At 43.6% G+C, this 22,099-nt stretch overlaps 2 protein-coding genes across 4 annotated transcripts in view; both read right to left on the reverse strand.

Annotated features, from left to right (window-relative positions):
• The window catches only part of rad54b (RAD54 homolog B), a 217,756-nt gene that overhangs the window by 163,874 nt on the left and 31,783 nt on the right, over positions 1 to 22,099 (reverse strand). The window lies entirely within an intron of this gene.
• LOC134343728 (fibrinogen silencer-binding protein) lies at positions 5,300 to 20,505 on the reverse strand. The gene is made up of 2 exons (XM_063042481.1): positions 20,123 to 20,505; positions 5,300 to 6,243 (listed from the first exon to the last, which is right to left on the reverse strand). Exons 1-2 carry the CDS (start codon positions 20,503 to 20,505, stop codon positions 5,664 to 5,666), a joined length of 963 nt encoding a protein of 320 aa, XP_062898551.1. The 3' UTR covers positions 5,300 to 5,663.

Here is a 22,099-nt window from a genome sequence, read left to right on the forward strand (position 1 = left end):
TGTGGAAGGTGCAGGATCAGTTCATTCCAAAAAGGAAGAAAGATCCTAAGGGGAGTAAGGGGAGGCTGTGGCTGACAAGGGAAATAAAGGACAGTATAAAAATAAAAGAGAAGAAGTATAACATAGCAAAGATGAGTGGGAAGCCGGAGGATTGGGAAACTTTTAAAGAGCAACAGAAGGTAACTAAAAAGGCAATACGCAGAGAAAAACTGAGGTACGAACGTAAACTAGACAAGAATATAAAGGAGGATAGTAAAAGCTTCTTTAGGTATGTGAAAAGGAAAAAAATAGTTAAGAGCAAAATTGGGCCCTTGAAGACAGAAGCAGGTGAATTTATTATGGGGAACAAGGAAATGGCAGACGAGTTGAACAGGTACTTTGGATCTGTCTTCACTAGGGAAGACACAAACAATCTCCCAGATGTAATAGTGGCCAAAGGATCTAGGGTAATGGATGAATTGAAGGAAATTTATATTAGGCAGGAAATGGTGTTGGATAAGCTGTTGGGCCTGATGGTCTGCATCCCAGGGTACTTAAGGAGGTGGCTTTAGAAATTGTGGACGCATTGGTAATAATTTTCCAATGTTCTATAGATTCAGGATCAATTCCTGTGGATTGGAGGGTGGCTAATGTTGTCCCTCTCTTCAAGAAGGGAGGAAGAGAGAAAACAGGAAATTATAGACCGATTAGCCTAACGTCAGTGGTGGGAAAGATGCTGGAGTCAATTATCCTTTCCAATAGTCTGCAGACTACCGATGTAAGACTCACCGGTCTATAGTTCCCAGGATTCTCCCTATTACCTTTTGTAAACAAGGGAACTACATTTGCCATTCTCCAATCCTCCGGCACTTCCCCTGCAGCCAAAGAGGATTCAAAGATCATAGCTACTGCTCCAACGATCTCTTCTCTCACTTTACACAGCAACCTGGGGTATATCACATCCAGCCCTGGGGACTTATCGATCTTGATGTTTTTAAGAAGATCCAATACTTCTTCTTCCTTAATCTCCACATTGTCCAGCACACAGACCTGTTCTATTTCGACCTCACCCTGATCAAGGTCCTTTTCACTTGTGAATACTGAAGCAAAGTATTCACTTAGGACCTCCCCAACCTCTTCCGGCTCCAGGCACATGTTGCCTTCTTTATCCGTTAGCGGCCCCACCTTCATTCTTGTCATCCTTCTGTTCTTCACTTACGCATAGAACGCCTTGGGGTTCTCCTTAATCCTACATGCCAAGGCCTTCTCATGCCCCCTTTGAGCTCTCCTAAGTCCTTTCTTAAGCTCCTTCCTGGCTACCCTATATTTCTCATGAGCCCCTCCTGCTTCCTGCTTCTTATATCTAACATATGCTTCCTTCTTCCTCTTGACGAATTGCCTCACTTGTTTCATCAGCCATGGTTCCCTTTTCCTACCATTTTTTCCTTGTCTCAGTGGGACAAACCTGTCCTGAACCCAGCACAAGTGGTCCCTAAGCTTCCTCCACATTACCTCTGTGCTTTCACCCTTGAACATGTCTCCAATATAATCTCGCTAGTTCCTGCCTCATCCCTTCATAGTTAGCCCTTCCCCAGTTAAGCACTTGCCCATTTTGTCTGTTTTTATCCTTTTCCATAGCTATGCTAAAGCTAAGGAAGTTGTGGTCACTCTCACCAAAATGCTCCCCCACCAAGAGGTCTGCCACCTGACCAGGTTCATTACCCAGAACTAGATCCAGTATGGCCTCTTCTCTCATTGTCCGGTCCACATACTGTGTAAGGAATCCTTCTTGAACACACCTGACAAATTCAGTCCCATTTATCCCCCTTGCAGTCAGGAGGTGCCAGTCAATATGAGGGAAGTTGAAATCACCCTGTATTTCCTGCACCATTCTAAAATCTGCATGCTTATCTGCTCCTCGGTGTCCCGAGGGCTATTTGGGGGCCTATAGACTACTCCCAGCACAGTGATTGATCCCTTCCTATTTCTGACTTCCACCCACACTGACTCAGTGGACACTCCCTCCGCAGCGTCCTCCCTTTCTATAGCCATGATACTATCCCTGACCAGTAATGCTACTCCCCCACTTTTCTACCTCCCATCCTATTCCTTTAAAACACCTAAACCCCGGTACCTGCATCAGCCAATCCTGCCCTTCCTACAGCCAAGTTTCAGTAATGGCCACAACATCGTAGTTCCACGTACTGATCCATGCTCTAAGTTCATCCCCTTTATTCCTAATACTCCTAGCATTGAAATAGACACACTTCAACCCCTCTAACTGGCTACATTTATGTTTTGTCCCCTGCCTGTCCTTCCTCACCAACTCAGAACACATAGCATCATGCCCTTGTCCTTCTACCCTAATCTCTGCACTCACATTCTGATTCCCAACCCCCTGCCAAACTAGTTTAAAACCTCCCCAACAACTCTACCAAACCTGTCCACCAGGATATTGGTCCCTTTCCAGTTCAGGTGCAGCCCGTCCTTTTTGTATGGGTCAGACCTTCCCCAGAAGAGATCCCAATGATCCAGAAATTTGAACCCTTGCCACCTGCACCAAATCTTCAGCCATGCATTCATCTGCCATAAATTCCTGTTCCTACCCTCTCTGTCTCATGGCACAGGCAGCATCCCGAGATTACCACCCTTGAGGTCCTGCTTTTTAACTTCTTTCCTAACTCCCTATATTCCTTCTTCAGGACCTCATCCCTACTCCTATCTATGTCATTGGTCCCCACGTGGACCACAGCATCTGGCTGCTCACCCTCTCTCCTGAGAATACCGAGAACTTGATCCGAGATATCGCGGACCCTGGCACCAGGGAGACACAGACCATCCGGGATTCTCGATCTCTCCCACAGAACTTCTTATTTGTCCCCCTAACTATCGAATCCCCTATCACTACTGCTCTCCTCTTTTCCCTCCTTCCTTTCTGAGCTGAGGGTCCAGTCTCAGTGCCAGAGACGCAACCACTGCAACTTGTGCCTGGTAGGCCGTCCCCACCAACAGTATCCAAAACAGTATACTTATTGTTGATGGGAATGGCCACAGGGGTGCTCTGCTCGTTCTGTCTATTCCCCTTCCCTCTCCTGACAGTCACCCAGTTACATGTCTCCTGACTTTTAGGGGTGACCGTCTCCCTGAAACACCGCTCTATTACTGCCTCTGCCTCCTGAATGATGCAAAGTTCATCGAGCTCATCAATCTGTGTTCCCAGATCCCTTTGTTCTACTGCACTCCATTCACTGTTCCCTTCTTGTCACTGCAAAAGACTTACCCTGGTTCATCATACAGAAGTGCAACACATTGCACTTGTCTGCATTAAATTCCATCTGCCATTTTTCAGCCCATTTTCCCAGGTGATCCAGATGCAAGCCATGATGGGCTTCCTCACTGTCCACTACTTCTTCAAGCTTGGTGTCATACACAAATTTGGTCATCCAGTTTACCACATTATCATGCAGATCATTGGTATAGATGACAAACAACAAAGGATCCAGCACTGATCTCTGTGGTACACCACTAGTCACAGGCCTCCAGTCAGAGAGGCAACCCTCTACTACCACTCCCTGGCGTCTCCTAGAAAGGCAATATCTACTACCACTCCCTGGCGTCTCCTAGAAAGGCAATATCTAATCCAATTTACTATCTCACCCTGAATACTGAGCAACTGAACCTCCTTGACCAACCCCTCATGTGGGACCTGGACAACAGCCTTACTAAAGTCCATGTAGACAACATCCACTGCCTTGCCTTCATCAACTTTCCTAGCAACTTCTTCAAAAAAACTCTCTAAGATTGGTTAGACACAACCAACCACACACAAAATATTGATTAACCCAAATCAGTCCCTGTCTCTCCAAATACTTATATATCTGGTCCCTTAGAATACCCTCCAATAACTTTCCCACTACTGATGTCAGGTTTACCGGTCTATAATTTTCTGGTTTATATTTAGAGCCTTTCTTAAACAGTGGAACAACATTGGCTTTCCTCCATTCCTCTGGTACCTCTCCTGTTGCTAAGGATGATTTAAATATCTCTGCTAGGGCCCTGACAATTTCTGCACTTGCCTCCCTTGGGGTCTGACGGAACACCTTGTCAGGCCCTGGGGATATTTATCCACTCTAATTTGTCTCAAGATAGCAAATACACAACTTATTTTTACAAACATTTTTTATATACATCTGGCAAGGCTAGTATCTATTACTCCTCCCAATTGCCCTTGAGATGTTTTTGAACTGCCTATTTGAAATGCTGCAGTTCTCATGGGGAAGGTATTGTGGGACCTGTGGTAAGGCAAGGATTGAAAACAATGTTCAGGCGAGGATGACTACGGTGGTGTGTAGTCAAACCCAGATAAGAGAGATCTTTGAAGCGAGACCACCGAAGGCACCTCTGTTTATTACAGACGAGTTAGATGGGGGTGACTGTGACAGACGACTGAGACCCTAAACAATAGAGGGTGCCGGAGACAGACATGATAGGAATAATGGAAGGATGTGAAACACACCCATCAACCAAGGGACTTAAAAATACTAACTTAAAGTAGCATCGGTTTCCAAATTGTAGCTTCTATTGACTTTTAACACCTCTGTTGTGAAAGGTGATTGATCTTGCAAGTAGGGAGTTCAAACATATACAATTTACCAAATGATCAATATCCATTACTCATGAGCCAGTTCTGTATAAAAGTATCAGTTTTCTGTCCTGGCTTCACAACAGTGTGGGAGACAGAGGTCATGGGTTCTCCTTGTGCACAAGTAACTAAAGTATGATTGAGTCCTAAGAACGCATGTGTCCTGGGCCTAGTTACCTTAATTATTTTATTATTGGCAATGATAGTATTCCTATACTACTGCTGAGGAGGGAGTTGCAGGATTTAGACCAAGTACTGCACTGGCTTGAAGGGGAGCTGACAAATACGTTAGTTCTTGCTTCTTTGGTAGGACCTGTTTAACTTCAGTTATTTCCTAGGTAAATCACTTTAGTGCATTTTGGATCGATTTTGGAGGGATGAACATGCAAGGAAGTTTATAGAGCATCAGTCATACATTCTGCTTTGCATTGACTTTAATTTTTAAAAAAATCTAATTTTAAATAGGTTCCATTATCAGACAATTAAGTTATTAATTAGTTTATTAATGTACAATACTGCAAGTCTGGTTCACTGGCTCAATAGCAAGACCAAAACTTGCGTCGCCTCGGTTGTTGAGTGGACCAGGCCCTCACACCATGGTGTCGCCTGTTACAGCCGCCAAGATAGTGTGGGAGAGAGCAGGAGCCTCTGTGAGCACGCTGGCATCCATACTGGATTGGCAGCTGGACCCTCCTGTTGGTATATGCTTAGTGCTGGTCTCCAGTGTTTGCTCAGTGGAAAGACAGGCTGGACAAGGATAACATCCTCTACACCATTAATCTACAGGCCACACCACTCAAAGACTTGGGCTATACATTTTTTTTGCGTGACTGAATGTTTTCTGCTATCATAACTATATGTGCTATATGCTGCTGGTACTGTATCTTGCACGTTGGCCCCAGAGGAATGCTGTTTCGTTTGGCTGTATTCATGTAAGGTTGAACGATAATTAAATTGAACTTTAGTTCATCTAAAATTTAGTAAAGAAGTTATTTATGAAAACCCACATTGGCTGAGGGAAATACTGTACGTATTCACAACATCATTTATCTTGGGAAACAGGCAATCCTTGTTGCAATCTTTCTGCCTTTAATTCTTCCACCCTGATTTTTGCCCTTAACAAGTCTTCCTCTAATGCTTGTTTTCTCTTAAGGCTTTCTCTTTTTTCATCAAGGTATAGTCCAAACTTCCTCTGATTTTCCATAATTATCTCATGTTCCTCTGCTGACATCCACTGTAGTTCTCCATCCTCATGTCCGGTCACGGGATGTGAAGAACCTTGGTGACGGCGTTGATGCCTGACCAAAAAATCTTCTCTTCTTGCGGGTCGAGGGGATGGCGTTAGGGATACCTGTTCCTCGCAGGAGGAAAACGGTGTAGCAGAGCCATTTGTGGCCTCCGGAGTCTCCTTCCTCTTCTGCTGCTCAGCACTCTCACTTGGTTGTGATGGAAGAGTTAATACTGGAGGAGGCTTTTCCTCAGGTTCAGGTTCCGCTTCTGACTCTGGCGTAATCCAATCAGAGCAGGAGTGAGATGGATGACCAGAGGTTCCAGACTGAGGATGCAAGCTGGCAGGTTGTTCCACACAAGAACCTTGTTCAGATGCAGAATTTCCACCAAGCCTAAAGAACAGATACATATAGATAAAACTGATGCAATGGATTGGAGGAAACCATTAAAATACCGTGGATTCCAGTTAATAGGGTCATCGATTGAACGGGACAGCCACTTATTTGGGACAACCCTGAAAGAACAAAAACCAATCAAGCAAATTACCGAGATTCCCTTAGTTTATTTGGGACACCATGCTCTTAATTGGGACAGGAGACTGTTACCAAGCAGATTCTAACCAGCGTCAGTCGTGTGCACTTGTGTGGCCATTATAGTCATACTTTATTGATCCCGGGGGAAATTGGTTTTCATTACAGTTGCACCATAAATAAATAAATAGTAATAAAACCATAAATAGTTAAATAGTAATATGAATTACACACTACAGAGCAAACAGTTTTTAAAATAGTGTCAGTTGCACGTGCATCTGTTAGGTTATCGATTTGGGCTGACGGACACAGACTCAAAAAGCAGCGATTTGTGAACATTGTGTTTATTATTTTGACTTCATGCAGGAAGGCAATGAAGGCAATCTATTATCTGCTCTAGGTGTCTACGCTGATTTTGTTCATTTACAGTCGATCAAAAAGAACACGGTAGCGTACACTGGATGAATTCCTCTGTCAATAACGATTAGTAACTAATACACAGTTCTATTGTATCGTAGTAGTATTGATAGTGTTCTAATTTGTTCTGAATTTCATTTAAATGCATAATTTGTTACTCAGTTAAATGGTAGTTTGCCATTTTTTAAAACACCAAATATTTTGAAGTAGCTAACAACAAAATAACAAATGCTGATGCAGTCCTTCTGGTGAAGATAAAGTCATAAAAGATAGAAGTACAGCAAAGAAACCAGCCCTTTGGCCCATCTATTCCGTGCTGAAACTATTTAAACTGCCTAATCCCATCCACCACTGGGAGCATAGCCCTCTAAATCCTTATTATCCATGTACCTATCCAAACTTCTTTTAAATGTTGAAATTGAGCTTGCATGCACCACTTATGCAGGCAGCATATCTTACATTCTCAGAACCCTCTGAGTGAAGAAGTTTCCCCTCGTGGTCCCCTTCAACTTTTCACCTTTCACTCTTAACCCATGACCTCCAGCTGTAGTCCCACCCAACCTCAGGTGGAAAAAGTCTGCACTTACCCTATCTATACCTCTCATAATTTTGTATACCTCTATCAAATCTCCTCTCAATCTTCTAAAGAATACAATCCTAACCTATTCAATCTTTCCTTATAACTCAGGTCCTCCAGACCCAGCATCATCCTTGTAAATTTTCTCTGTGCTCTTTCAACCTTGCTTACATCTTTCCTGTAGGTAGGTAACCAAAACTGCACACAATACTCCAAATTAGACCTCACCAATGCCTTATACAACTTCAGCATGACACCCCATCTTCTACACTCAGTATATTGAATTATAGAAACACAGAAAATAGGTGCAGGAGTTCGGCCCTTCGAGCCTGCACCGCCATTCAGTATGATCCTGGCTGATCATCCAACTCAGAACCCTGTACCAGCCTTCCCTCCATACCCCCTGATCCCTTTAGCCACAAGGGCCATATCTAACTCCCTCTTAAATATAGCCAATGAACTGGCCTCAACTGTTTCCTGTGGCAGAGAATTCCACAGATTCACCAATCTCTGTGTGAAGAAGTTTTTCCTAATCTCGGTCCTAAAAGGCTTCCCCTTTATCCTCAAACTGTGACCCCTCGTTCTGGAGACCAATGTGCCAAAATGTTTCTTTACAACCCTATCTACATGTGATGCCACTTTCAATGAATTATAGACCTGCACTCCCAGATCCCTTTGTTCTACCACACTCGTCAGTGCTCTACTGTTCACTGTGCAAGAACTGGCTGATCCTACTGAAGTACAAATTCCACCTCCCATTTTTCCAGCTGATGCAGACCCCTCTGTAAGCTATGATAGTCTCCCTCACTGTCCAGTACACTCGCCAATTTTGGTGTCATCTGCAAATTTGCTGATTCAGTTAACTACATAATGATCCAGATCAATGATATAGATGACAAACAACAGAGGATCCCTGCGGCACTCCGTTAGTCACAGGCCTCCAACTGAGAGACAACCATCTACTACCACTCTCTGGCTTCTCCCTCAAAGCTAATGTCTACGACCTCATCCTGAACGCCAAGCGATTGAATCCTTGACTAGCCTCCCATGCAGGACGATGTCAAATAAGACCATCAGATATAGGAGCAGAACTAGGTTATTTGGTCGTCAAGTCTACTCCATAATTTCATCATGGCTGATTCATTTTCCTCTCAGCCCCAATATCCTGCCTTCACCCACATATCCCTTCATGTCGTGATCTATCAAGAATCTATCAACATCTGCCTTAAATATACATAAAGACTTGGCCTCCACAGCTACCTGTGGCAATGAATTCCACAGATTCACCACTCTCTGGCTAAAGAAATTCCTCCTCATCTCTGTTCTAAATGGACACCCCTCTATTCTGAGGCAGTATCCTCTGGTTTTAGACTCTCCCACCATACAAAACATCCTCTCCACATCCAGTCCATCAAGGCCTTTCACTATTTGATAGGGTTCAATTCAGTCACCCCCCATTCTGCTGAATTCCAGTGAATACAGGCCCAGAGCCATCAAATGCTCTTCATGACTAGCCATTCAATCCTGGAATCATTTTCGTGAATCTCCTTTAAACCCTCTCCAGTTTCAGCACATCCTTTCTAAGAAAGGAGCCCAAACCTGCTCACAAACTTAGAGGTGTCACCAGTGCTTTATAAAATTTCAACTTTACATCCTTGCTTCTAGAAACATAGAAAATAGGTGCAGGAGTAGGCCATTCGGCCCTTCGAGCCTGTACCGCCATTCAGTATGATCATGGCTGATCATCCAACTCAGAACCCTGTATTAGCCTTCCCTCCATACCCCCTGATTCCTTTAGTCGCAAGGGCCATATCCAACTCCCTCTTAAATATAGCCAATGAACTGGCCTCAACTGTTTCCTGTGGCAGAGAATTCCACAGATTCACCACTCTCTGTGTGAAGAAGTTTTTCCTAATCTCGGTCCTAAAAGGCGTCCCCTTTATCCTCAAACTGTGACCCCTCGTTCTGGACTTCCCCAACATCGGGAACAATCTTCCTGCATCTAGCCTGTCCAATCCCTTTAGGATTTTATACGTTTCAATAAGATCCCCCATCAATCTTCTAATTTCCAACGAGTACAAGCCTAGTCGATCCAGTCTTTCATCATATGAAAGTCCTGCCATCCCAGGAATCAATCTGGTGAACTTCTTTGTATTCCCTCTATGGCAAGGATGTCTTTCCTCAGATTAGGGGACCAAAACTACACACAATACTCCAGGTGTAGTCTCACCAAGGCCTTGTACAACTGCAGTAGTACCTCCCTGCTCCTGTACTCGAATCCTCTTGCTATGAATGCCAGCATACCATTCGCCTTTTTCACCGCCTGCTGTACCTGCATGCCCACTTTCAATGACTGGCGTACAATGACACCCAGATCTCGTTGCACCTCCGCTTTCCATATTCTAGTCCTCTTGAAATGAATGCTAACATCGCATTTGCCTTCTTCACCAATCTCAACCTGAAAATTAACCTTCAGGAAATCTTGCACAAGGACTCCCAAGTCCCTTTGCAACTCAGGTTTTTGTATTTTCTCCCCATTTAGAAAACAGTTAAACCCTTTCATTTCTTCTACCAAAGTGCATGACCATACACTTCCTGACACTGTATTCTATCTGCCACTTCTTTGTCCATTCTCCTAATCTGTCTCAGTCCTTCTGTAGCTTCTCTACTTCCTCAGAACTACCTGCCCCTTCACCTATCTTCATTTCACCTGCAAACTTTGCAACAAAGTTATTGACATATAACAGTGAAACACCACTAATTGCTGTCAGCTAGCCAGAAAAGGCTCCCTTTATTGCCATTCTTTGCCTCCTGCCAATCAGCCATTACTTTATCCATGCTGGAAGAATCTATCCTGCAATACATGGGCTCGTAGCTTGTTAAGCAGCCTCATCTGGGGCACCTTGTCAAAGGCCTTCTGAAAATCCAAGTATACAACATTAACAATTCTCCTTTCTGCTTGTTATTTTCTCAAAGAATTCCAACAGATTTGTCAGGCAAGATTTTCCCTTGAGGGAACCATGCTGACTACGGCCTATTTTATCATGGGCTTCCAAGTACCCTGAGATCTCATCATTAGTAATCAACTCTAACATATTCCCGACCACTGGGGTCAGACTAACTGGCCTATAGTTTCCTTTCTTCGGCCTCTCTCCTTTCTTGAAGAGTGGAGTGATATTTGCAATTTTCCAGACTTCTGGAACCATTCCAGAATCTAACAATTCTTGAAAGATTATTACTAATGCCTCCAACAATACCTTCAGCCACCTCTTTCAGAACTCTGGGGTGTACACCATCTGGTCCAGATCTTTCAGTTTCCCAGATGCCTTACCAAAGACCATGTGGACAATATCCACTGCTTTGCCTTCATCCACTTTCCTGGTAACTTCCTCTAAAAATCTCTAAAAGAGTGGTTAGATATGATCTACCAAGCATGAAGCCAATCAGTCCATGTCTATCCAAATATCTATATATCCAGTCCCTTAGAATACCTTCCAATAACTTTCCCACAACTGATGTCAGACACACTGGCCTATAATTTCCTGGTTTCTGTTTAGAGCCTTTTTTAAAACAGCAGAATAGCATTGGCTATCCTCCAATCATCTGGTACCTCCACTGTCACTAAGGATGTTTTAAATATCTCTGCTAGGGACCCAGCAATTTCTGCATTTGCTTCCCTTAGAGTCCAAGGGAACACTTTGTCAAGCCCTGGAGAGTTACCCACCCTGATTTGCCGCAGGATAGCAAACACCTCCTCCTCTGTAATCTGTACAGGATCCATGAAGTTGATGCTGCTTTGTCTCACTTCTATAGACTCTATGTCACCGTCTCCTGAACAAATACAGGTGCAAAGCATTCATTTAAGATCTCTCCCATTTGTTTTGGCTCCACACATGGATTACCATTCTGGTCTTCCAGAGGACCAATTTTGTCCCTTGCAATCTATTTGCTCTTAACATACCTGTAGGATCCCTTAGGATTCTCCTTCACCTTGTCTGCTAGAGTAACTTCATTGCTCCTTTTAGCTTCCCTGATTTCTTTCTTGTTCTCTTGCATTTCTTGTACTCCATAAGCACCTCATTTGTTCCTATTTGATCTGCTATGCACCTCCTTTGTTCTCTTAACCAGGGTCTCAATATCTCTTGAAAAACAAGGTTCCCTACGTGTGCTACCTTTACTTTTTATTCTGACAGGCACATAATCTCAAAATTTTGATTTTGAACACCTCCCACTTTCCAAGTACACCTTTGCCAGAAAACAGCCTGACCCAATCCACACTTGCTGGATCATTTCTGATATCATCAAAATTGGCCTTACTCCAATTTAGAATCTCAACCCGTGGACTGGACCTATCTTTTTGCAAATTTACTTTGAAACTAAAGGCGTTGTGGTCACTGAATGCAAAGTGTTCCCCTACACAAACTTCTGTCACCTGTCCTATCTCTTTCCCCTAATAGCAGATCAAGTATCACACACTCTTTCATTGGGATTTCTACCTACTGATGAAGGAAACTTTCCTGAGCGCATTTGACAAACTCCATCTCATCTCGTCCTTTTACAATATGGGATTCCCAGTCAAAATATGGAAAGCTCTATAACAACCTTTTGTTTCTTACAACAGCCTGTGATCTCTTTACAAATTTGTTTCTCTAAATCCCTAGGATTATTGGGTGGCCTTTAATTGTAGCCCCATTAACATGGTCATACCTTTCTTGTTTCTCAGTTCTGCCCATAACACCTCACTAGTCGAGTACTCCAGTCTCCTGCTGTGCTGTTGGGTAGGATTTAGACACAGCCACAATGAAGGAAATGGAGGTACATTTCCATATCAGGATGGTCCACTACTTGGAGAGCGACCTGCAGATGGAAATGTTTCCTTGTGCCCGTTGCCTTTAATCTTCTTGGTGATAGAGGTAGTCTGTCAGACCTACCTGTTCTCTCACAAATTTCTACAGATATACTGCAAAGAGCATTCAAATTGAATGCATCACCATCTGATCTGGAGGGGCCACTGTAAAGGATCAGAAAAAGCTGCAGAAAGTTCTAAGTTCAGCCAGCTCCATCATGGGCACAAGCCTCCCCACCAATGAGGCCATCTTCAAAAGGTGATGCCTCAAAAGGGCAGCATCTATCATCAAGGACCCCATCACCCAAACAAGCCTTCTCATTGCTACTATTAAAGAGGTGGTTCAGGAGCCCGAAGACACACACTCAAGTATTTTTAGGAACAACTTCTTCCCCCTCACCCATCAGATTTCTGAATGGACAATGAACCCATGTACACTACCTCAGTATTTTTTTCTTTTTGTACTACTTAATTATATACAGTTCTTAATATTATTTCTTGTAATTTATGACTTTTTGTATTGCACTGTACTGCTGCAGCTAAACAACAAATTTCATGACATATGCCAGTGATATAAACCTGATTCTGATTTCCCAGAAACTCCAACCGTTGCTACTCTACCATCATCCTTGTTATTTTCCCCTTCCAGACAATGTTAGCCAACTCCTCACTCATGCCTCTGCAGTTTCCTTCACTCCAATGGAACACCAATCCACCCGATTTTAGCTTCTCACTCTCAAACTTTTAGAACTGAGATGAAGAGAAATTCCTTTAGCTAGGGAGTGGTGAATCTGTGGAATTATTTGTCACTGACAGCTGTAGAGGCCAAGTGTTTATGTATATTTAAGGAAGAGATTCTTTAAGGAGGGAACAGATTCTTGATTGGTCAGGACATGAAGGGATATGGGGAGAATGCAAGAGTGCTAGGCAAACTGAAAGGTCTTAGGGTGGATAAGTCACCTGGACCAGATGGAATACACCCCAGAGTCCTGACAGAAGTTGCTGAAGAGATAACAAATGCATTGTTCATGATCTCTCAAAAATCACTTGATATTGGCATGATCCCAGAGGGACTAAAAGACTGTAAATGTCAGTCCACTTTTTAGAGGGAGAACGGTAAAAGAAAGGAAATTATAGGTCAGTTAGCCTAGCCTCAGTGTTTGGGAAAGCGTTGGAGTCTATTATTAAGAATGAGGTTTCAGGGGATTTGGAGACTAATTATAAAATAAGTCAAAGTCAGCATGGTTTCTGCCAAGGGAAATCTTGCTTGATAAATCTGTTGGAGTTCTTCGAGGAAGTAACAAACAGGGTGGACAAAGGAGAGGCAGTGGATGTCATTTATCTGGATTTTCAGAAGGCATTTGATAAGGTGCCGCACATGAGGCTGCTTAACAAGATAAAATCCTTTGGCATTACAGGAAAGGTACTGGCATGGATAGCGAAGTGGCTGACAGGAAGGAGACAGCGAGTGGGAATGAAGGGGCCTTTTCTGGTTGGCTGCCAGTGGTGTTCGTCAGTATTGGGACTGCTGCTTCTCACATTCAAAATGCTGGTAGAACTCAGCAGACCAGGCAGCATCTATGGAAAACCACAGATCTAAAAGATGAGGGGAGGGGAGAGATAAACACCAAGTGATAGGTGAAACCTGGAGGTGGAGGGCTGAAGTAAAGAGCTGGGATGTTGATTGGTAAGAGACAGAAGGCCATGGCTGTCTTTACAGTTAGGCAGTCTTTAAAGAGAGTGAACCCTAGCAAGGCAGAAGGTCCCAATGGAATATCTGAAAACCTGTGCCATCCAACTGATGGGAATATTTAAGGACATTTTCAACTTCTCACTGCTATGGGCAGAAGTTCCCACTTGCTTCAAAAAGATAACAATTATACCAGTGCCTAGGAAGAATAATGTGAGCCGACTTAATGATTATCGCCCAGTAGCACTCACATTTACAGTGATGAAATGCTTTGAGAGGGTGGTCATGACTAGACAGAACTCCTGCCTCAGCAAGGACCTGAACCAACTGCAACTTGCCTATCACCACAATAGGTCAACGGCAGATGCTATCTCAATGGCTCTTCACACAGCTTTAGACCACCTGGAGAACACAAACACCTATGTCAAGATGCTGTTCATCGACTACAGCTCAGCATTTAATACCATCATTCCCACAATGCTGATTGAGAAGTTGCAGAACCTGGGCCTCTGTACCTCCCTCTGCAATTGGGTCCTTGACTTCCTAACCGGAAGACCACAATCTGTGCGGATTGGTGATAACATATCTTCTTTGCTGACGATCAACACTGGTGCAACTCAGGGGTGTGTGCTTAGCCCTCTGCTCTGCTTTCTATATACCCATGGCTGTGTGGATAGGCATGGCTCAAATACCATCTATAAATTTGCTGACAATACAAACATTGTCAGTAGAATTTCAGATGGTGACAAGAGGGCGTACAGGAGTGAGATATGCCAACTAGTGAAGTGGTGTCGCAGCAACAACATGGCACTCAACGTCAGTAAGACGAAAGAGCTATAGCGGACTTCAGGAAGGGTAAGACAAAGGAACACATATCAATCCTCATAGAAGGATCAGAAGTGGAGAGAGTGAACAGTTTCAAGTTCCTGGGTGTCAAGATCTCCAAGGACCTAACCTGGTCCCAACATATCGATGCAGTTATAAAGAAGGCAATACAGCGGCTATATAAGAGTTAGAAGAGATTTGGTATGTCAACAAATACACTCAAAAATCAGGTTGGAGGCTACTCAAACGGAATACAAACAACAGGAATTCTGCAGATGCTGGAAATTCAAGCAACACTGCCTGGCCTGCTGCATTCACCAGCGACTTTGATGTGGGTTGCTCAAACGGAATACAAGTTGTTTTTCCTCCAATCTAAGTGTGGCCTCATTACGACAGTGGAGGAGGCCATGGATGGACATATTGGAATGGGAATGGGAAGTGGAATTAAAATAGGTGGCCGCTGGGAGATCCTGCTTGTTCTGGCAAACAGAGCGTAGATGCTCGGCAAAGCGGTCTCCCAATCTACATCTTGTCTCACCAATATACAGGAGGCCACACTGGGAGCACTGAACACAGTATATGACCCCAACAGACTCACAGGTGAAGTGTTGTGTTACCTGGAAGGACTGTTTAGGGCCCTGAATGGTAGTCAGGGAGGTGGTGTAGGGGCAGGTGTAGCACTTGTTCCACTTGCAAGGGTAAATGCCAGGTGGGAGATCAGTGGGGAGGGACGAATGGACAAGGGAGCGATCCCTGCGGAAAGCAGAAAGTTGGAGGCGGGGGGGCGGGGTGGAAGATGTCCTTGGTGGTGGGATCCCATTGGAGATGGCGGAAGCTCCGGAGAATTATGCGCTGGACGCAGAGGCTGGTGGGGTGGTAGGTAAGGACAAGAAAAACTCTATCACAGGTAGGGTGGTGGGAGGATGGGGTAAGAGCAGATGTTCATGAAATGGACATGTATAATGTACATGAATCATTGTTTGTCAATGATTTGGATAATGGAATTGATAGCTTTGTGGCAAAGTTTGCAGATGATACGAAGATAGGTGGAGGGGTAGGTAGTGTTGAGGAAGCAATGTGATTACAGCAAGACAGATAAATTGGAAGAATGAGCAAAAAAGTGGCAGATGGAATACAGTGTTGGAAAATGTATGACAATGCATTTTGGTAAAATGAACAATAGTGCATACTGTCAAAATGAGGAGAAGGTTCAAACATCAAAAAGTACAGAGGGAATTAGGAGACCTCGTGCCAGACTCCCAGAAGATTAAGTTACAGGTTGAGTCTGTGGTAAAGAAGGCAAATGCAATGTTGGCATTTATTTCAAGGGAGAATAGAATATAAAAGCAAGGAGATAATGCCGAGCCTTTATAAGACACTAGTCAGGCCGCACTTGGAGTATTGTCAACAGTTTTGAGCTCAATATCTCAGAAAGGATGTATTGTCATTCGAGGGAGTCAAGAGGAGGTTCATGTGGATGATTCGGGTCTGAAGGGATTAACACACGAGGAGCGTGTGGCAGCTTTGGGCCTGTACTCACTGGAATTTAGAAGAATGCAGGGCGATCTCATTGAAACTGACCAAATGCTGAAAGGACTAGATAGGGTGGATGTGGAGAGGATATTTCCTATGGTGGGGGTATCCAGAGCTAGAGGGCACAGCCTCAAAACTTTTAGAACAAAGGTAAAGAGGGTTTTTTTTTTAGCCAGAGTGATGAATTGGGAATGCTCTGCCACAGACTGCAGTGGAGGCCATGTCCGTGGGTATAGTTAAGGCAGAAGTTGATCGTTTCCTGATTGGTCAGGGCAAAAAAGGATATGGTGAGAAAGCAGGTGTATGGGGCTGAGAAGGATCCAGGATCAGTCATTATGGAATGCCGGAGCAGACTCGATGGGCTGAATGGCCTCATTCTGCTCCTATATGTTATAGTCAAACTGCAGGGTGAATTGTATCATATTGTGATCATGGGTGAAAAGGTGCAGATCATTTTGTTTTGTATCTGAGGTTCACCCAGTGTGCACTGGTGTTGGAGGGAATGGGTATTTTGGTTTGGTGGGGGTGAGGGGTGGTTAGTCAGCAGGGCTGTTTTGGGCTGAGTAGTGGTATCAGAATTCTTGGGAGTTGTTGGAATTGCACTATCTCGGGAAAACAGTAAATATTCTGTTACTCGTGACATAAAATATTCTGCAGTCGCTGGAAATCTTGAGCTACACACAAAATACTGGAGGAACTCAGCAGACCAGACGACACACATGGAGGGAAATAAACAGTCAACGTTTCGGGCATAGTCCCTTCATCAGAACTAGAAAGGAAGGGGAAAGGAGCCAGAATAGGAAAGTGGGGGGGGGGAATGGGGTGCAGGGGAAAACAGGAAGGAGTAAAAACTCGGTGAGACCAGGTGAGGGAGAAGGTAGGTGGGTAGTGGTGGTGGGGGGGGGGGGAGCTGGAATGAAGTGAGAAGCTGGGAGGTGATTGGTGGAAAACATAACATGCCATGTGTTTTATAGGTGGTTGGACAGATTGGGAATCTTGAACTGAGTGGCATTTGAACTCTATTGATAGGTAATCCCAGACTCTGGATTATTAATCCAGCAATTTAACTATTGAATCACTAATGTGGATTTATGATAAGGTAAACAGCAATCAACAAATCTATTCGTTACCTAGAGAGGGTAACAAACAGTGTAAATGATTAGGGGAAAAAAAAGAGTCAGAGAACATTGCAGCACAGAAATAGGCCCTTCAGGCCATCTAGTCTGAGCTGAACTATTAATCTGCCTCGTCTCAAACACCTGCACCTAGACCATAGCCCTCCAATAACATAATGAGATTCCACATAAACACAGAAGCATTGACACAATTAGATGTTCAAAGTACGTTTGACAAAGAGCTGATTAAAAAGGTTAGAAAATAAAATCAGGTTTCATTTGACAAAGAGTAAAATAATAATGAGGATGGAGACTACATAATCTGATTTGAGTTAATGCAAATTACATGATTTCACAATGTTTTGATATGCATATGACAAAGCTAATCTTAAAAAAACAAATGGACAGAAAACAATGTATAATGTGGAGAAATTATACTCTTACATAGAAAAGAGTATCAGAAAATATTTATTTAAAATTACAATGAAATTAGTTGAAGAGGAACACAGGAAACGGGGGAATCTGTGAAGTATGAATGGAGCCTGGAAGATAGAGAGTTGAAAAACAGCATAGACAGCAGAGACCTGTGAGATTAAAACAATGGACAACGGAGGAGTAATTGGCCACAGTTTATAATTTTCAAAATAACAATTCTTTAATTTTACAGGCTCCTTAAGGTTGTCATAGCTGGGGTGGGGGGGGGGGCGGGGGCGGAGGGAGTGCTGGTAGTGAGGGATGAGCTCCCACTAGCTATTAAATGCTCCTAAATGCTTCCAATAGCATGCATCTCAAATAGCTTCTGATAACCAAGTCCAGCTCCTTGCCTTCACGTGTGGCTTAGTTACTAAACCCGGCAGAATTATTTCTGCTGACAGGAGAAGGAGCAAAGGCAGGTCACTGGTGCCTTAAAACCAGTCACTACGGGCAGATGGGGCTCGTCAGCAGTGGTTGGCAGCTCATCCAGGAAAAAGAAAACTGATCTCAAACCTCTGCTGCCTTGTGGCTATACCTACTCAAGGGAGAAGCTTCAGGAGTAAACGCCAAGGCAAAACATGGAGCTGGATTTCCTACGGCAGTCTTGCGTTGAGTTCAATGTTGACTGGTAACTCCTGCAACACCGCTGATGCCAAACTGTATTGGCATCTGCCGTTCCTTTGGATTCTTCAGCTGCACAGAGAGGGAGAGCCTGTCGTATGGGCAACAGTTTGCTCTCCATATTGCTCTGCCCTGACCTGACCTGACCTGTGTCTTGTTAAACTTTCTTAATCTTTAGTTTTAAATTACAGCGGTAAAAATGTGGACTTTGTTTTTGCAGATAAATGAGTAGCCTCTGGAAATGTTTCGTTCAGATTAGATACAGCACATTTGCAGCACTACATCCATGGAGGTTGGCTTTTGGTGAGGTAAGGATGGTTGACAGAAATCAAATAAATTGATTACATTAAATAAATATGAATACACAAGTAAAATGGTGCAGCTACAGCGTGTTAAAAGTAAATTTATTATCAGTGGTAAGGAAGGCAAATGCGATGTTAGCATCACTTTGAGAGGACTAAAATACAACAGCAAGGATGTAATGCTGAGGTTTTTATAAGGCAATGGTCAGGCCACACATGGAGTATTGAGAGCATATTGTGCCCCTTTTCTAACAAAAGATGCACTGACACCAAAGAGGGTCCAGAGAAGGCTCACAAGAATGATTCTGGGAATTGAAGAGTTAACGTACGAGCATTTAATGGCTCTAAGCCTGTACTCACTGGAGTTTAGAGGAATGGGGGGCGGGGAGAGGCGTCTCATTGAAACATATCAAATATTCAAAGGCCTAAATAGAGTGGATGTGGAGAGCATGTTTCTTATAGTGGGAGAGTCTAGGACCAGAAGGCACAGTCTCAGAATACAGGGACATCCATTTAGAACAGAGGTGAGGAGAAATTTGTTTAGTCAGGGGATGATGAATCTGTGGAATTCATTTCCACAGACAGCAGAGCATTGGACATTTAACATGGAGGGTGATGGGTTCTTGATTAGTCAGGACGTCAAAGGTTACAGAGAGAGAAGGCAGGAGAATGGGGCTAGGAGAGATAATAAATCAGCCATGATGGAATGGCAGAGATTCAATGGGCCAAATAGCCTAATTCTGCTCCGATGTCTTTTGGTCTTATGGGAAGTGTCCTCTCAAAATGTCCCCTGTCAGACCTAAATCTGTTCCTATGTCTACAGTATGGTCTCATGGTCTTTGCAGTGGTCATCCCAGAATGTCAAATTCATCCATCTGATAGGCAAGAACACCACCAACCAAACTAAAAATCTCCAAATTTAGAATTACTTCCTCATGTTGGTCATCTCAACAAAATTTCTGCTATTGTCATAAGATTTCCCCATGCATGATCCAGTTTTCCCAGTTTCAGACACATGAATGAAACAGCCACCATGGACGGTCCCAAGCCCGGCCGTGAAAGGAGGAGGGTTGGGCATGAGGCTAGCAACCCCACCCCGTAAAAACCCAGAGCTACAGAAACCCCAACGGAAGCTCCAAAGACCCCGTCCCTGGGAGAGGAAGGGTCTTCGATGGGCTGCACCTTGAAAGACTGAAGGACTGGCCCAGGACAGAGGACTCCGGTGAGCTGCTGGCGGTGGCTTATGCCCCAGTAGGGTTGGTGGGCTGAAGAAGCAGCAGAAATATGAAAAGGGAGTTATTTTAATGTCATATTATACTCTATAAAATTGGAGAATCTTACCTTTGTAAGTCGTCACCATCTACCACCTTCAAAAACGGTTGTAATATGTGTGGTATCATTTCTAGAATTCTTCTGGTTGGCTCAGAGACGTTTCCTTTATATTCTGGATGCAGCTGTTCTCTCCTGGCTAGCTCTTGTTTGGCACTTTCTTTAATCCGTTTATATAATGTTCGCAAAGCTTGTGCACTGCGAGATGGACGACCCACTCCAATAGCATTGTATTGGTGAGCTATGCTTTCCCAGCAACGATTCTTCTCAACTATCACAGCCTGGTTATTCTTATGAACCTCCAGCACTTTAATGTAAGGCCGTACAAGTTTCAACAAATCAATCTTTTCATATATGGTAAAATTTGAGGACCGGTTTGATTTTTTCCCAAGCATGTTTTGTACAGAACACACACACAAACTTCAGAACCTACACTGGCACTGTAAGCTGAAGCCTTACTAGGCCAGCCCTTTTAGGCCCACGCCTATCAGGAGGAGTTCTTCAAAATTCCTTTCAGCTCGAGTTCATCCGCAGATCATCTGCAGGCTGACTAAACTAGGCCTGACCTACTTAAGGCTCCAGACTAAATTGAGTCCATACTGTAAGTCCCTGATACCAAGACCAATCAAATGCTGGACTGATTTGTTATCTAATCCGTTTCTTCCCTGCTTTTGTAAGCTTTATCAACACAATTCCCCCGCCAAAAGGTACAGGTGTTCTAAAGCTATCAGTTTGCTGCATTAAACAAAAACCTTCTGAAACGAATTTTGCCTAATCTTAGTGTTGGATAAGAAAACATGCTGTAATTACAGCTTTGATATTAAAGACAAACCAGTCTCGAGTCTACATTGGAAATGGGAAAATTTACATGAAACTACGGACAAAGAATTATTCTTGTTGTTAAACAACTGTGTGCAGAAGCATGCTGTAGCCTGTACACTGATCCCTGACAGGGCCCCAGTAATCTTACTGCAGAGCTTTCCGTGTTATTTGCATTCCCTGTGCTATTTCTGATGTCAATCAAGAACTCCGCTTCCTCTGTCATGCTAGGATGCAATCTGCGTTATGGGCTGATGAAAACATTCACATTATGCTTACACAAGTTTAGTTATTATCATTTATTTTAAATAGGTGAAGTCATTCGCAGAAAAAAAACTGCCGAACCTAAAAATAAACTAATTTTAAAAATATTCCAAGAATACATTCAAAGATGGTCTGGTCACAAGTAAGAGCATGAAATCTGAGACCATAAACATATGAATCCCATGCAACAACTGAAGTCTAACCTGTTCTGCCAAAAATTTAGTTTTTTTTAAATATATAACTGCAGTCCCCCTGCTCTACTCGCTTTACACTTAGAACATAGAATAGTACAGCATAGTACAGGCCCTTCGGCCCACATTGTTGTGCCGACCCTTAAACCCTGCATCCCATATAATCCCCCACCATAAATTCCTTCATATACCTGTCTAGTAGTCTCTTAAATTTCACTAGTGTATCTGCCTCCACCACTGACTCAGGCAGTGCATTCCACGCACCAACCACTCTCTGAGTAAAAAACCTTCCTCTAATATCCCCCTTGAACTTCCCACCCCTTACCTTAAAGCCATGTCCTCTTGTATTGAGCAGTGGTGCCCTGGGGAAGAGGTGCTGGCTGTCCACTCTATCTATTCCCCTTAATATCTTGTACACCTCTATCATGTCTCCTCTCATCCTCCTTCTCTCCAAAGAGTAAAGCCCTAGCTCCCTTAATCTCTGATCATAATGTATACTCTCCAAACCAGGCAGCATCCCGGTAGATCTCCTCTGTACCCTTTCCAATGCTTCCACATCCTTCCTATAGTGAGGCGACCAGAACTGGACACAGTACTCCAAGTGTGGCCTAACCAGAGTTTTATAGAGCTGCGTTATTACCCCATGACTCTTAAACTCTATCCCTTGACTTATGAAAGCTAACACACCATAAGCTTTCTTAACTATCCTATGCAC

Source organism: Mobula hypostoma, chromosome 1, assembly GCF_963921235.1.
Source record: "Mobula hypostoma chromosome 1, sMobHyp1.1, whole genome shotgun sequence".
NCBI classification, from domain to species: Eukaryota; Metazoa; Chordata; class Chondrichthyes; order Myliobatiformes; family Myliobatidae; genus Mobula; species Mobula hypostoma.

What these genes read in the sequence shown, in the direction of transcription:
- LOC134343728 (XM_063042481.1), bottom strand. Translation starts at nt 20,505, where the DNA reads ATGCTTGGGAAAAAATCAAACCGGTCCTCAAATTTTACCATATATGAA. An exon ending in GATGGTGACGACTTACAAAG is followed by an intron (nt 6,244 to 20,122) that starts GTAAGATTCTCC and finishes TCTGTTCTTTAG; the next exon opens with GCTTGGTGGAAATTCTGCAT.